General features: G+C 37.8%; 1 protein-coding gene across 1 annotated transcript in view; it reads left to right on the forward strand.

Annotated features, from left to right (window-relative positions):
• Positions 1–17,867, forward strand: part of IntS4 (integrator complex subunit 4) — a 97,963-nt gene that overhangs the window by 14,677 nt on the left and 65,419 nt on the right. Inside the window, exons 5-7 of the mRNA XM_083129920.1 lie at positions 4,697–4,864; positions 10,086–10,225; positions 15,287–15,479. Coding sequence (XP_082986046.1) covers positions 4,697–4,864; positions 10,086–10,225; positions 15,287–15,479 — 501 coding nt within the window. The remainder of the gene's footprint in view (positions 1–4,696; positions 4,865–10,085; positions 10,226–15,286; positions 15,480–17,867) is intronic.

Consider the following 17,867-nt stretch of genomic DNA (forward strand, 5'->3'; position numbering starts at 1 on the left):
TACCAATGATACATATTCATGCAAATAAGGTAATTTTTTATATTTTTATGTGGTATAATTTATAATTTTGTCAGTGTTGCAAACCAAAAACAATTACAATATGAGTAGGAAATGTAAAAATCAGCTCAGAATAAAAACAAATATGTGGTATGGAAAAATGAGAAGTTCAGTTTACTATGGCATCCAAACATATGCTACATTATAGTTTTTGGATTCTTGATAACGTGAAATCAACGTTCGGACCCTGAATCATTCACAATCTCATCCAGACATCGCTGAATATCATCGAGGGAGAGTATCTGCCAGGAACAACCTGGGACAGCATTGTCGGCCATTGTGCAAACTCAACAAAAAGCACCGAACAGGCGTCATTCATAAACATGTAAGAAAGAAAAAAAATCACTTGTGCTGCACCTACCAGTTGAGTTATGTACTAAAATATCCAGCCTTTGCAGCAAAACAATCGCCAAACCACATAGAAACAAGCAAGAATTTTCATAAGCACTCAAAAATGAAGAACAAGTTATCTGCAATTTGAGCTCAAAAGGGGAAAACGTATATATAAGTTCTCCGCACCAAAAGGGTTAATCTTCCCAACTCTTTAATATTGCTGTTGGGTTTTAACAAATGTTTTTAGCTTTTTAAGAAGATATGCTCTCTTTCAGTGTCTGAGAAATTTGTAGTTTATTCTTACTTTTTAATGTGTTGTGTTTGTCTTGTGCAGGTCCCACTTCAACCTTGCACTTGTAACCTTTCCCAAGGACCTTTTCACACCCATTGTTTATCTTTCTAAGTAAGCATGTTAGTTAAGGGGATATTTCCCCAAATACATTATAACCGAAGAAGAAGAAAGTTGAATTTTTTTAAAAAAAAATTGGCATACAGCATGCCTCTGTACCCCCCCCCCCCTCGTTAGACCCAAGTGAATGAAAACATGTAGTATGTAGCGGTGGTACATTCCGACAACTTTGCAATGTTTCATTGAAATCAGACTGATACTTCGTGAGTAAGAAAAAGAATAACATTATACAGTGTGTCCGGCTTAAAAGTATAATAAAAGAAAAATTAATAACTTGAGAAGCAATTGAGATATTTATTGGCGGTTTGCTTCTACAAGTATGTTAACTCAAAATGTTTTGGTTTGAGTTGCTGTTTTAAGTCCACTTTATGCACAGTAAGGCTAATCGGGACTGGACCTACAGTTTAAAGTGGAATCCGAACCACTTGTGCCTCCACTGGGTATCGAACCCGGGACCCCTTGATTACAAGGCAATGACGCTACCACTGCGCCATGGGGGAGGCCCTAACTCAAAATGTTTTCTAACGTGTGCTTGTGGCAGTTGGTATCGCTTGTGCATGCGTGTAACTGCACGTAACTGCTTTGTTCACATAAACGTGCACGTCAGTAGCCATGTGGACTCCACAGCAGAAGGTGTTCTGTGTGCTTTCTCTCGCGGAAATAAAGTCTGTTACACTGGTTCAACGTCGTTTTCGGCGTGAATATGGACTGCGACCAACCGACGATGTTCCCAGTTACATTTCAATCAAGAATTGGGACAAGCAGCTACGGGAAGCTGGAAGTTTGCTTTCGATGTCGGGCCACCATGCCAAGCATGCAGTTCCAGAGGCTACTGTAGAATTAATCCGAGCGACCTTCCAGCAGAGCCCTCGTAAGTCAATCCGACAAGCAAGTAGGCAGGTACAGTTACCTCGTTGGACAGTACACGATGTCGTCCATAAAAAGTTGCACCTACTGCCGTACAAAATGCAGCTTCGTCACAAAATCAAGCCCGAGGACAGGCCACGACGGAAGAACTTCGCGGAGACAATTCTGGCAAAAATTGAAGAAAACGAGGCATTCCTCGATTTCATCTGTTTCTCGGACGAGGCTACATTTCACACTTCCGGCAAGGTAAACACGCACAATTGCCGCATATGGGGAAGTGAGAACCCCCACGTAGTGATGGAGTGGGAACGTGACTCTCCGAAACTGACTGTGTGGTGTGGATTGTTGAAGGACAGGGTTATAGGCCCATTCTTCTTCACGGAGCCTACAGTTCATGCAAGAACGTACATCGACATGTTGGAGCTGTATGTTGTGCCACAACTTCCTCGTGAAGTGATCTTTCAACAAGATGGCGCACCATGCCATTTTGTGAACATTGTGAGGGATTTCTTGGATCATGAGTTCCCAGATCGCTGGATTGGGAGAGGTTGTCCATGGATTGCTTGGCCCCCTAGAAGCCCAGACATTACGCCACTTGATTTTTTTCTGTGGGGATTTATCAAGAATCAAGTGTACCAGACACCAGTTCGTGATCTACCAGATCTACACCATCGCATTCGTGCAGCTATCGCTAATTTTACACCTGCAATGCTGCAAAACACTTGGAGAGAAGTGGAATACAGATTAGATGTCTGTCGCGCCACTAATGGTACACATATTGAGTTGTATTAGGTATGTAAAAAAACATTTTGAGTTAACATACTTGTAGAAGCAAACCGCCAATAAATATCTCAATTACTTCTCAAGTTATTAATTTTTCTTTTATTATACTTTTAAGCCGGACACCCTGTATAAAGCGACAGTGTTGGCAGCTTCATGACAATGTCTGGAATTTTGCTTCTAGAATCAGCCCTATGGACGCTAGATGAACCAAATTTGGAGGGATGCATGACGAAAGACCACTCTGTAAGGATATGTAATGCACGTGCTGCAACTTTGAAAAAAAAAATGGAAATTACGGGGTTCAGAAATTTTGCGTAATTTCGGAAAATTTCGAACTTTGGGCCTTTGCCCCCGCTTCCCCACTGGACCCTTAACTTTTGTGTGTTACTATGTACTCATTTTTTACGTTTATAATTTAAATTGTTCAAAAAGATGCAGTAGTTGAGCAGTTAATAGCCTTTTATCTTCAATTTATCCCATAGTAACAAAAGGGAAACAAATGTCTTTTTCAAACAGCGCTTGTTAATAATAGTAACAATGAATGAACTGTTTTGTAAGAACTGAAATACAGTGTGTACTTCTCAAGAAATGACGCGTTAATTGCTGTCGTGTGCTAACACGTGGTCGGGGCAAATTTCGACAATTGGGCCTTTGCCCCTGCATCCCCCCCTGAATCCGTAATTGTCGGATCTTGCTTAAAATGTTGCTTTTCACTCATTCTTGCTTGTAGAATTTATTTTTTTAAAAGAGATGCAAAAGTTTACACTTTTAGAAATCTATTCCATAATTAAGGTGGTAACAAAGCGAAACAAAGGACTTTCGCAAACCTCACTTGTTAATAGAGTAAGAAGGTTTTGTAATTCACATATGTCATGCCTTAGTATGTATACTAAAGATAAAAAAAAGACAGAACTTAGATAAACATGTGTAGTTTTTGAGAAATTGCACGATAATTGCTGCTGCATGCTGCTGGTTGAAATATCAACCATCCGGCGTTAAGGGGTTCACATGTGATGGTCGAAATTTCGACTGTCAGGCAACTAAAGGTTAAAAGTAATTCATTCTTCCACCAGAGTGGCCTTCCTACAGAGGGCTCAACTGGTAACAGAATACATAACCGTGCAATACATTTTAATATGTGGCCTACTCTACCATATTCGCCACAGATTTTTAAATTGGGCTTGCAACAGTGAAATAAATGATAATTGCCTGTTTATTATTCTGATTTCATTATACACGTCATATCGAAAACACATATACTGAACCCATTATTTAAATAAAAAGTTAATGGAAATTTGCATAGGTGAACTCGAACTATTAACAGTATATATTTTTAGCACTGAATTTGCAAATTCAATCACCATGGCATCTGATGCCTGTATTTTTCTACCCCTGCTTATTCATATTGTTACAGTTGAACCTGAGTTATGTATGTCAAGGTGAAGAGAAAATAATACGTATAACTGAGAATTAATTACAAATCAGATTTAGATACCATGTCATATCATTATTAAAATACTGTAATTGTATCTATTTTGAGGAACAAGATATAGTATAATACAGGTTATTTCTGTCATAAAGTGATAAATTAACAAATCTAGAAGTTTATATTTTCTACTTCACTAGTTTTATGTGGATTAGCGTCCACTTCCCGCATAAATTTTACTTTTTGATCAAGCATGTAACTTTTTCCTCTTTCTGTTCTACATGACCGACCAGTAGCAACTGAAAATGTTCACTGAAAAAAAACACTGGTCTGTTTTTATTATGGAACACTGCAAACGTCAGCTATTGGCATCTTTTTAACATGTGTACTTTCGTATCACCATTACCCACAAATTAGAATGTGTCCCCTGTTCTTGACAACTGCAGCAAATTTTTCTCCTCTGATTTCATGCCACTTGCCACCTCTCCTTGCCTTATCTGTGAGACCGCTGTGCCACACTCGTCTTTCTTCTCGTGACTCGAGACCGTCTGCTGCCATGCCCTCCTATCCTGTTTTGTATTTGAAACCCACTTTGTGTTTTTGTAACGACAAGAAGTGTATCCTGTAGCTTGGTTATGTACAAATCAACTGTATTTTATGAAAATGAATACGTATAACACTGAATTATGTATGAATGCATTGTTTAATTAACATGTTTTTAATATTATATTTTGCCGGAACCTACAGTGATTTATGTAAAAACGGAATTACGCAGAACTGTTTTGCGTATAAAACAGTCTCAACTGTATTTCCTTTTTCAGAATCTTGCCGATACAAGCCATGGTGTGAAATGCAAGTGCCTGGAACTGATTGGGCAGCTTCTGCCTATAGAAGGCCAGACTGGAGACGTTCAAGGGATTTTGAGACTAACAGGAGATTACACGCACAATCAGGAGCCCCGTGTAAGAAGTGCAGCTTTTAACACAATGGTAAGTGAGAAAAAGGTAAAAGGCTTGTGGCACTTCTCCTGCATGTAGAGCCTCCCAGGATGGGACTTTTGAAGCATGCATGTTTGAGACTTTTGTCAAAGTACTAAAAAATCATCGCTCGAGGAGAATTTTTGTTCCCCAAAAGTTTTAGCGGAGGTGATATTTATACAATGTAGTATGTAGCATTTGTACATTGCTACAACCATGGAAAGTTTGGTTGAAAATAGGCTGATGCTTATTGAGGAAAGACAACAATGTATTGATTGCCAGATATGACAGTTTTGTTTAAATTTGAGCCACTGAAGCATTTTTACTCATCAGTGGTGTACTCAATGGGCACGAATTATCAGCGTGCTATTTTCACCTTTACTAATTAGCACCATGGAATAAGGACGACAACTCTCCTACAACCTTCGTAGGAAAAGTATGAAGAGGTCGACACCAATAAAAATAAATAGGATATGCAGAAGATATGCGAAAAACTCCAGGAAATTGCTTCTAGTGTCAGCTGTATGGATCAAATTTTCCAGGGAAGCACAAGAGACCACTATTTGAGGACATGTAATGCCCTTCTCCCACTTTTGAAAAAAAACTGAAATTATGCACATTTTCAAAAGTCGTATTTGAAAATTGGGCTGTTGTCCTCCTAATTTTCGCAGATTGGAACATGTTCTTTTGTTTTCATTATTACATGTAAAAGAGAGATGTATCAGAAAAAAGTGGTGGTTGTATAGTTATACCCTACTTTATAAGATTTATCCCATCATAGTGTTGTTGTCCACAAGAAATATCAGCTTATTTTCAACTAAACTTAGCATGGTTGTAGTTACGTACAACTGCTATGTACTACATTTTTCATTCACTTAGGTCTTTTGTCGAGGCCACAGGAGCATGCCATATGCAAATTTTGTGGAAATATTTCTATTTTCTTCTTCTCCTTCTTCTTTCTTTAACACTCATTATTAGGTGGAACAATGTATAAATTTTACCTCTGCCAAAAAACATGTCTTTAAGAAACAAACAGAAATTGATTTTATATCTCTATGGCAATTAGTTCTTGATCTACAGTTTTATACTTTGTGGCACGTCCGTTAACCCTTCAAGCCGGGAGTTAAATACCCATCAGCTGATGCGAGAGGCGGTCATTTTAAATCACCAAAACAGCAATTTTCGCATAATGTCACAAAATTGAACATATCTTAAAAGCCATTTGCTCAATTACAATGAAATTTTCAGGACTTGTAAATGAAACTTCACACTACACAAAAATGTATAAATAATGACATTTATACTATAATAACAAAAATAATAATAAAAATAAAAAATTACATGTTGCGTTTACAAAGTACTCCTTCTGTCTTGTGTTCTTGTTAGTTTAGAAGTCCAACGTTGTGTGGTACAATTTAAAATATGCTTCGAAACACAGTCCTATTTCACTATCTGAACACCAATAAACACTTTTGAACTATACTCATAAGCATAAATATTCCCAGAAAAAGATATATTTCTTCCACGGTAACTGGTTGCCATTTGCACATTCGTGAACGTGGTTTCAATGTGCAATGTTGAATACAAGTGTCGGCATATAAGTAAGTTTCTCCGACAATGAGTTCTACAACTTGTTTGTCAAAAAACAACAAAAAGGCATCAAGAACATTATTGACTGCTTTTTGGGGACCGCACAATCCACAAAATGCAAGTTTATTTGCTTTGAAAGAGTCGTCAACTTCTTTCCAGTTCCAGGTTACATTCGATGATGCAACAGATGAGGATGTAATGCCATCTAATTCGCTTTCACTATCATTGACACTATCTACTTCCTGTTCTGCATAGTTTACTTCACTTTCACTTGTAGATAGAAATGAATAAATTGAACCTCCTTCACTGTAACTTTCCTCTAAAAATGCACCAATTTATTCCGCTTCGACGCCATTTCTCAGCTGGTTTTTTTTACGTAATAAAGTGATGCAATCACATATAATTTCATGTATTTGGAAGCAAACCAACAGACAGCAGAACATTGCAGTCTACTCTTGAGTTACATGCATTTTCATTCATATGGGAAAACAACAGATGGCAGAATATGCATCATTTCGTCACTACTACACGGGACGTATACGTGTACGTCGAACCGCCTCTAGAAGCACTATGAGGGTCCGTACACGTGTACGTCGAACCGGCTTGAGGGGTTAAGTGCACACATGAAAAGTTCCCGTCCACGAAGGTAATATTGATAACTAGAGCAACCAACTTTATGCTTTTCATTTGCTTAAATTATGCTTTATTATGCCTTTTATTTCACTCACTTCTATTACCATACACTTTTCATTTCACTCAGTTTCTATTAATACAAAGACATTGGAAAATGTAAGCAAGAAACTATCAATAACATAATCGTTTTCTATTAGAATTTAAGACAAAACAATATATTTCAGAATTGAAAGAAATTGAACTTCACAGGCACAAATTGAAAATACAAGTAATTTTAAGAACAACTTTTTATGCTAACTTCAAACAATTCCTTTTCTTGTTTTCAATTTTCTTCTTCATTGTTGTCATCGCTGACGGTATCAGTGTTGCTGTTAGCTCCCCGATCGAAAGCAAGCCACAAGTCAGCTTCGAGATTTTCTTCTTTAAACGAAGACCTGTGTGGATTTAGAATCTAAGTGAGAGTGGAAAAGCTTCTCTCAACTGAAGCACTAAATTGAGGCACAGTTAATGCTTTCATGGCCAAGTTACTCAAGAGAAACGTTAGTAATTCCGTCGTCTTGAGGAAATACACGATACATGCACAATTCTTCCAAAGGTATATCCACCTGACAGAAACGTTTCAATTCTGTCTGTAACCTTTCTGCTAGCATATTTGGATTTGCGTGTGCGAGATCCAGGCACTGAACTTGTGTCGAAAATTTGGCAGCAACATGATGTTCACTCATATAATCTGCAAGCTTTTTGCACCGCATGCCTGAATTTTCTAAAATTTCTTGGACTGATGACAGACTAAGCCATACCTGACTTGCATCAACATTTTCAGCTTCTAAAACTCTTGACTGTTTACAGATGGCATCTGTAATTGTAGCTATGGTGTTAAGCTGGAACTTAAGATATTCTTCTTCACTTCCAATTAGTTTCTCAAGGTTTGTCACAGAGTACTTCCTTCTTGATTGTCCTCTTCTATCCACCTCTGCAATGTGCTATAGTAAGTGTTGTGAAATTTTCCTGCCTGGAGCCAAGTTTCCCAACGAGTCATCACTGGTACCGGAGGCAAAGAAGTTATGTTTTCTGCTTCCCACAAGAGATTTAACAGGCTTTCCCATCTTGCTGGTGTTTTGGTCAAAGCCGATTTGACCAATGCAATGAAAAGATCAGCTACTTTAAGACTATTTCTAATCTCTTCCGCACATAGGTGGAGGACAAGTGCCCAGCAGGTGGAATGCATTAGTCTAGGAGCAACTGCAGCTAAGCGCATACCAGCACTTGTCATGTATGGGGCATTATCAGATATTGGAACTACAAACTGACTTAATGCATCAAGTACAATGTCTACTATGACGTCTTGAGTTGCACCATTGCGCAATTTTGGTCTGACCAAAAAAACTTTCAGTAAGTTCTCCAAGCGGATGAACCAGTACGTTTACGACCTTATGATTTTTAATATCAGTAGTTTCATCAACAACCACAGACACATCCTTTCCTTCACACTTCACTTTTGTTTCATTCAGATCATCATCAGCACAATGACGTACATATTTTCTTAATGTACTTTCACTAGGAGCTGTTGTTACGTTAGTAGATGTTTGTATCCAATTTTTGAACTGTTCATTCTTAAAAACATGAAGAGTGATACCAGCTGCAGCAAATACGGTTACCATTTTCTTGATCTTCTCTTGATTGGTTTCCATGCACTTCACCATTTGAGGAAGAGTGCTGGCCAAACTGCTCCCGCTGCTTCCTGCTTCACCGTCGTGTGCAGTTTTTCTTGTGCGGTGCTTTGAAGAAGAAACATGTAGTTGCACAGTGGACTTTTCATATATAATGAATTCCGAACAAAGACCACAAAATAGATTACATCCTCCTACTTTGAAATGATCTGTTGGAAACTCTCTCACTCTTTGACTTGCATATACTGTTGATTTCGGCATTTTCAAAAAAGCACGTCCAGTCTTGCCTGCCTTTTAACACAGAGTGAGAAAGTTTGAAACCTTTGGGAGCTGGAGGTGTAGAGAGGGGAGGAGTTTGAACTCTCCATTGTTATGCGTAAATGGGTTTTGTAACGTTGCTAAAAACTTTTCCTTTTGTAGAATATATTTCAAAAGATTTTCTTTGTGTGTGATACACATAGATACAGTTCTGAAATAAAAAGCATTACACATTATGCTTTATTATGCTTACAAAATTAGCAAATTTGGAGATGTATAGCGGTCACAATCAAAGATATCATACCAACCATGGGTGAAAAATTCTATTATGGTTTTAATGCTTTTTATGCTTTGTGGTTGCCCTATTGATAACCAACCAATATAATAATATTAAATACGAAGAAACTAGTACTCACTTTATCCGCGAAACTGTTTTTTCTTCTTCGTTCTATTAATTTCAGTGGCCACTGCCACCATCCTCATTGGAACTTGTTGTACTGTTGCTTGGTGTGCATCTGAAATTAATAGAATGAAGAAGAAAAAACAGTTTCGCGGATAAAGTGACTACTAGTTTCTTCATATTTATATACTACCGCGTGTGTCTTTTCCCAATTATGAATAATAATATTGTTTGTTCATTGGTATAAATATTTCATCTGTACATTCTAATATATAAACTCTAAAAAAGAGACTAATCTGATATTATTTAAACTATTACTACAGTAATATTAATTCATACTAATTAATCATTTTGCATAATTTCTGGAAAGACCTCCCCGATGGTAGAGTGGTAGCGTTGTTGCCTTGTAAGCAAGGGGTCCCGGGTTCGATACCTGGTGGTGGCACATAATGGTTCAGATCCCACTTAAAACACAAAATCAATCAATCAATCAATAATTTTCAGAATATTTAGGATCTGCAAAGGTGTCCATGTTTTATTGCCGAAAACATCATTAAGTTATTTTCTTCTCAGAAGCAAACTTTCTATCTAATGCAAAATCAGATGCAAGCATTGCCTTTTGTGTTAGTGCAATTTAGTACAATGGACATGCATAATGAACGTAATTTTTGAAATGTTTCAGCTGACTCTTCATGAACGAGGATTGAAATTGGATGTGTCTCTGTACGCTGGAGTCTGTGAAGCTCTGAAAGACGATTATGAAATTGTTCGACAGATGGCTCTGAAGCTTGTATGGGTTCTTAGCCAGACATACCCAGAAAAGTAAGTAAAAGTTTGCTTGCAAATGCCCTTAACAATGTGATTAAAACTTAATTTACTGGATGACGTAGTTATTATGTAGATGTATTAGTCCTTCTATAACGACTTTGTCAGTATAATTCAAACTCAGTATCAGCACAATAGGTAGCTATGGTGCTATATTGAAAAGGAAATTTAAATTTACATATACTGATAACTTTATAATTATTATATTGATAAAAATAAAAAAAAAACTAGAAACAACAAAAATTACAATAGCATGAAATTATGCATATGTTTACAAGAACATTTATAAGATATCAATGCTGTACATAAAAAAATATATATCTTTGTCATCTCCTTCCAGGATAAAGCAAGTCTTTGTATCTACAATTCTGAGCTTCAGTTTTCGAAATTCATCCTCTGATCAAATCACCTCCAAACGTAGAACATACGAGGGGCGATCAGGTTGCTCTGACCCTAACATAGAAAGAGCGGCAAGAGGGTTTCAATTTTATTTTTATTTTTCAACATACTCCCCTGCAACTCCAATGCACTTCTCCCATCGGTGCTCCAACGCGTGGATACCTTGCAAAAAAAAATCTTCCGACTGGTCCTCCAACCATGAGTCCACAGCCCTTGGCACCTCAGAATCATCAGAAAATTTTTGCCCACGAATGTCATTCTTCAAATGTTTGAACAAATGGAAATCACTGGGGGCCAAATCTGGGGAATAGGGTGGGTGGGGCAGCAATTCGAACGATGCATCTGCGATAGCGGCCCTCGCAATGCGTGAGGTGTGGACAGGTGCATTGTCCTGGTGAAGGAGCACACCACGGGTCAACATCCCACGCCTCTTTTTCTTGATGGAATCCCGTAATTTCTTGATTAGGTCACTGTAGTATGTGCCAGTGATGGTTTGGCCTCTTTGTAGATAGTCCACAAGAAGGACACCCTTGCAGTTCTAGAAAATTGAGGCCATCACCTTCTTTGCTGACGTTTGCACCTTGAACTTCTTCGTTGGTGGAGAATGTGGGTGTTTCCACTCCATGCTTTGTGATTTTGTTTCTGGGTCGAAGTGATAGACCCATGTTTCATCCATAGTTACAAATCGGGCAAGGAAATCGTCTATATCAGCACGAAACTTGTCAAGAAGTTCTTGACTGATGAGCACTCGGGTGCGCTTCTGATCTGGGGTGAGGTTTCCAGGAACCCATCTTGCAGCAATTTTTTTCATTTGCAATTCCTGGGTAATTATGTTTTGCACAGTGCCATATGACAGGCCACACATCTCAGCAACATGACGGATAGTGACTCGACGATCCTTCAGCACGATATCGTGGACTTTGTTAATGTTTTCGGTCGTCGTGACAGTTTTTGGTGCTCCACCTGCATGTTCATCCTCACACGACTCTCTCCCACAATTAAATTCACGACACCATCTCTTCACCATATTGTATGAAGGAGCACTGTCCCCTAATGTATCCACCAAGTCCTCATGAATTTTGGATACCGTCCACTTCTTCTTCACAAAATATTTAATCACAGCTCTCACCTCAGTTTTCTCCATTCTGGCACATTGACACAACTTCACTCAGTTAAACCCCTGTAAAAAGAAAACTGTACGTTACTTAGACTTGCAATTCAGATTGAAAGCATATAAAGGATCACTAAACAATAACAAAATAAAAAATCAATCGTGACGTCATTCCTTCTATGTTAGGGTCGGAGCAACCTGATCGCCCCCCGTATAAGTGTCACTCTATGCGACCTTCCTCAAAGCACTCATTTGAGGAACTGTAACATTTACAAGCCTGCCCGTTAAGGAAGATGAAAACAGATACCTATTCACTGCTTCCAATTCAACATGGCATCTCTTATTCATATCAGTGTCATTCCACAACTTTCGAATCTTTATAAGATTATATCATATTCAAAGTTCATTCGAGTCATAAAAGGCTTCTATATAACTTAAACATCCAAGTTATTATAACTGCCCAGTTTAATGCTTTAAAAGCAACAATTATTGTACAAATATATCGCCATTTCATATTGCTAAATCTGTACTTATCTTTTTTCCATCCTGAGCCATTTTTAAAGTCCCAGACAACTAGTATCAGAGCAACTAGTTCAAGCCAAATCTTTTAGTATGTGCAATCTTCAATTGTTTTTGTTTTATATTTTTGTCCATAAGTGCTTAACAGCTTGAATGTTTGTGTTGTAAATGTACATATTTGCTCTGTTACAGCTATTTTACTATGTATATTACAATATACTTATCTAATGATTACAATTACCATTTTTTGAATGTTGATACAAAATACCAAGTATGACATCATATTATACATTCAACAATTTTAATGAGTTGACCTTTGTATATAAACCTTGATGCCAATGCAAATGTACACAATTTCAATAAATTTAATTATAAATTTGAATGTATCATATCTTTCTTGTCTGAAAGAACACATATGATTGAAGATATTTGTTTTTCATATTGCCTGTCAAAAATAACTGTTATGACTAAATTATTATAAATATTGCACAAATGTGGAACTTTGAACTTAGCCTAACCATTTTCAAATGTTGTTATGACAATGTATTATTTTTATTGTCATACTTCCTTTTATCATCAAAATGGAAGCAAATCTGTGCATGTGCAGACTCCAATTAGAAAAATATTAACAGTTCTTTATTGGGGAGGCTCGCTGCTGGAAAAGTCCCCCCCTAATACATTCCCATGAATTTTATATCGAAGGTTTTCAAATGAAATTTAAGTTGAACTTTAATTCATGTTTTGGGGTATTAGAACTAAACTTCATGATTCAACAACCCCTTATGAGTCAAGTAGCTTTCCATTTTAGTGATAACGCTGACATCCATGGCAACAGTGGTTAGCACAGTTCACTTCGATGCCAGATACCCCGAGTTCGAATCCCAACCTGGGCATGGGTGTTATTTGTCAGTGACCCTTCATCATATTTCATCATATCGTCACTCACTCGTACAATAAACCAAATCTATCAGTCAATCTATTTATTGATTTGTGGCCAGTGCATCAAATCCTGTTGCTGCTTTTTTCTGGTTTAAAAGACCAACATCCTTCACTTTCAAGTAGCTCCACAATTGTTCTCATGTTTCGTTAGCACCAAAAAGTTGGTGCTCCCATTGTAGTCAAACTTGGGACTGATCATTGTAGTGAATTCTAGTCTCGAAAGACAGAAAACAATGGCCTTGGGACTGGATATGCTGACCACATGTCACCACTTGAAATCTACTTTATTTTTTAAAAATTGTTTTTGATGTATACATTTAAGGTCATTTTTTAGTATTTTTAGGGATGGGACAAATTAATCGATACTCTATTCGTGTCGGCCAACGTATGCATATCAGTGTATCGGTAAAATTACCGATTATTTTATCAATTCCATCTGTCTATTAATATCTTATAATATAGTGCAAAATTCTACCATTTTGTTATAATTTTTATGGATAATCTCCATGCCATACTGTTTACAAAAGTAAATGTATGCAACTTCTTTTGCATTGCAGTCACCTGGAAAAACACATTTTTTAAGCAGGTCAATGAACCATTCAGGTTCTCCAAGGATCAGTTGGAATTTTATTCGGATCAGTAGAATATCAGTTATCGGTATCGGTAAAATTTATATCTGTACTTTTTCAGTATTGGACAAAATTTCATACCTAGTATTTTTATGTGTGTGTGTGTAGATTTTCAGCGAAAAATGCAGGCTCGACCAGGACTCGAACCCTGGTCTTTGGCAATCTGTGCCATTGCTCTACCACTGAGCTACCGAGCCAGCCTGGCTTCCCCTGATTTTTGCTGGTGCTGTTTTACCTGTGTGAAATTGTCTCTGCAAGTACTACTGCAACGGGATCTGTTGCCTTTGAAACACTATAGACGTCGACGTTGCCTGGTTCCTCCCAGCGTAGAGATGTCAATCTATTAAATTAGGCACACACAGGAGTACATAGTACATCTCCTGTGTGTGCCTAATTTACTAGTATTTTTAGGTCCTACTTTTTAGCCCTGTTTAAATTGTATTGTAAGTTCTTAACAGAGGTAAATACTAATTTGTTGAAGGCTAAGGATAATTTCTTTCAGCATTTTGAATGTATGAATCATTTGATAGATACAAGAGAAATATTTATCAAGCACAAAATTTTACTCAACTGAATATACTTATTTTGGCAAAGTGAATAATAAAAATAAAGAAAAATCTTTCCCCCATTCATGTGCCATGAAGGTACGTAGGTGTTGTGCAGGTAGAGCTCCCACACATACTAGATTTTGACCATACTAGAGGCCACCTTTACTTGCCAGAGTTTACCTCCAGGTACATTTTGATTTGTTAATGAGTGAGCCCCAGGGCCACTTTATGGAGGCAACATTCCTCGCACAGATCACCCACCTCAGGGAAAATACGTGGCTCTCCAGTGTGAAAGTCAGATTCCTTACTTACTCACTATGGCTCCATGTGGCAAATTAAATAATCCTGATTTTGGGGAATTAGGTAACAGTGTACTGATAATGGTAAAAATTCCATAGCCATAGATTAACACCTTGAGCCCTAAGGACATCAGATTTGTTGATTGATTTGGTTCATTGTATTTAGCCTGTGTTGCCACCTTTGGCTAATAGCGAAGATGAGGATGAGTGATGGTGTGATGATATGATGAAATTGATGAAGGGACACTCACAAAGAACACCCATGCCTAAGCTGAGATTGAAACCTGGGACCTCTGGCATTGTAGCTCAATGAATGCCATATGATGTCTTCCTAGCCTGGTAGCAAATGCCTGTCGGCATCATATGATGTCCTTTGATTTAAATTCTTTGCAGAAATTGGGATCTATTCATGTGCAAATTGTCAACTGATGAAACATGAGGGGAGGGGGTGGGTGGAAATATTTATCAAATTTTATAAAACCTGTTCACTAGAAATGTCTAGGTAGGTATACTTGAACATTATGGAGATTAAATAAAAGTGCAAAAGTCAGTGAATTATGTAAGGTAAGTGAATGGAAACCTTGATATTTTATGTACATTTTATCTATTTGCAGCATAATTGTTCTGCCTGACAGTGAGGAGGAGGTGCGTTTAGTGGATGATGCCTTTGGCAAAGTGTGCAACACAATCAACGACCTGTCGATGCATGTTCGCACACAGGCAGCACAGCTGTTGGGGTCAATGAATGAAGTCAGTCCCAAGTTCTTACAGCAGACGCTTGACAAGAAACTGATGTCAAATATGAGGGTAAGTTGTTAATGTTGTATGATGAATATACCATAAACATATAACATAATATGTGTATATAATAAATATATAATATGTTTATTATACAGTGTGAGGCAGTCAAGCGGGAAGATTTTAAAGAATCACAAAAAATAGAGGGCAAATATTATTTATTTTTGGAACATGAATGTACTGTACGTGAGTGGAAATTACTAGTGTACCTGAAAAATATTATTTTTTTTTAATATGGTTGTCAGTAAGATGGTGTCCATGGTTTTGCACACATTGTCAGAGTCTCAGAGTAAATCCACCCATGACTTTGCGAGAGGCAGTCCGAAAATACTTCACACACACTCCATAAAATGCCTCTCCATTCAGAAAAAGTAACAGAGTGGTGTGCATTATAACCTAGTGGAATCATCAGCCTCTACTTTTTCGAAAATGAACACGGTAACACGGTGACGGTAAACGCTGGACGTTATGCTGATATGTTGGTAACCTTTTTCCTGCCTGCCCTCGATGACTATGACCCAGATGACGAAACACTCTTCCAGCAAGATGGTGCAACTAGCCATACTGCCATAGTGTCTATGGATGTGCTTAGACTCGCATTTCCTGGTCGTCTCATTAGCAGATTCGGCGATATTCCGTAGCCTGCCCATTCACCTGACTTGGCAGCTCCTTTGGGGTTACCTCAAATCCAAAGTATTCAAGGACAACCCTCCAAGAACCAGGGATGATTTGAAGGAGCGAATTCGGCAAGAGATCCACAACATTCCGTTGGAGATGCTACGCAACGTCATGGGCGAATTTACTCTTTGACTCCGACAATGTGTGCAACACCAAGGGTGCCATCTTACTGACACCATATTAAAAAAAATAACATTTATCAGGTACACTAGTAATTTCCACTCATGTACAGTACATTCGTGTTCAATATTTGCTCTCTCTATTTTTGTGAATTTTTTAAATCTTCCCATTTGACTGCCTCACCCTGTATATAATATGATTATCTGTGGTATTACACTTACATTGTTGTTACATTTACTATTAAAAATACTACCTTAAGAAAATTTCGTTCAGGGTGATTTTTACCATTACTGAAATTTTGGTAAAACATCGATGAAAAATTTGACTTTTCAAATTGGCAAATGCCACATTCTATATCACACTAATGCTGTGGTACATTTATAGATATGCATGGTCTGGCAATTAAGTTCGCAAACTCATACTTGAAAAAATGCTACATACCTCATTGCTGAATATATCGATAGTCACCTTTGAAGTACTCCCCTTGGGACTGCCTAGTCCACTCTTCAATGCAATTTTGGAATTCTCTTTCTGGAATGACCATCAGTTATTATTAGAATGATTAAATCAGAAGACTTAGGTGGGCAGGCCATGTGGCTCAAATGGGAGAGGAAAGAAGAGTTTACCGGATTCTTGTTGGGAAACCTGATGGTAAGAGACCAGTAGGTAGACCAAGACGAAGATGGAGGGATAATGTTGAGATGGACCTAAAGGAAATCGGTAAGGATGGAAAAGAGTATATAGATCCGAGGATAGGGACAGATGGAAGGCCTGTATTGCTGCAGCCATGAACCTTCGGGTTTAAGAAGGCTAGAGAGTTAGTTGGAATGGCCATCAAAGCTGTTGTCATTTTACCCTTGATGTCCTGAATGTCCTCAAAATATCTTCCTTTCAATATTTCTTTTTATCTTGCGGCAAACAAAAAAGTAACTTGGTGCCATGAGTTTTTCATCGCCAGTGATAGCACGGTCCAAAACATCATCTTGCCTCTCCAAAAGGTCTTGGAAAACTCTGACTCTCCTTTGCTTTTTTTTTTCATCGATGAACTGTTTCGGAACCATTTTTCCACACACCTTTCTCGTGCCAAGATTTTCCCAAATGTTTCTTTATTGATCAGCTTTGCTTCTTACAGCCAGCTGACAATTTTGACACACAATTCGATAAACGTTTCCAATGTTTTGTGCCAGTTCTGCTTGTTAATGGCCACCTAGGCCTCTCTTCATCAGCGACGCTTCCTCTTCCCTCCGAGAAACGTTTAATCCATTTGTACCCTGCTGTTGCTTCATGGCCTTATCCTCATTCACTTGGACTAACATGTTCCTTATTTCACATCCAAGTTTAACAAGAAATTTAATATTGTTTGTTTACTGCCCTAATTAAAGCTCCGATATTCTCGCAGCACACAAAAAAAAAAATACAACAATAATGAATGTCACTCAGCAAGACACCACTATATGACACTCTTCCTCGGCTTGCTGAATGACAGGTCATATATTTCTTTAAAAAGGAATAATGAATATGGTTTTCAATCTTTACATGATAAAATACGAGAAATTCAAGTTTAAAATTTTATATGTTGTAAAATTACTGGCACAAAAT

This window comes from Lepisma saccharinum, chromosome 10 (genome assembly GCF_977018435.1).
Source record: "Lepisma saccharinum chromosome 10, izLepSacc3.1, whole genome shotgun sequence".
Lineage (NCBI taxonomy): Eukaryota > Metazoa > Arthropoda > Insecta > Zygentoma > Lepismatidae > Lepisma > Lepisma saccharinum.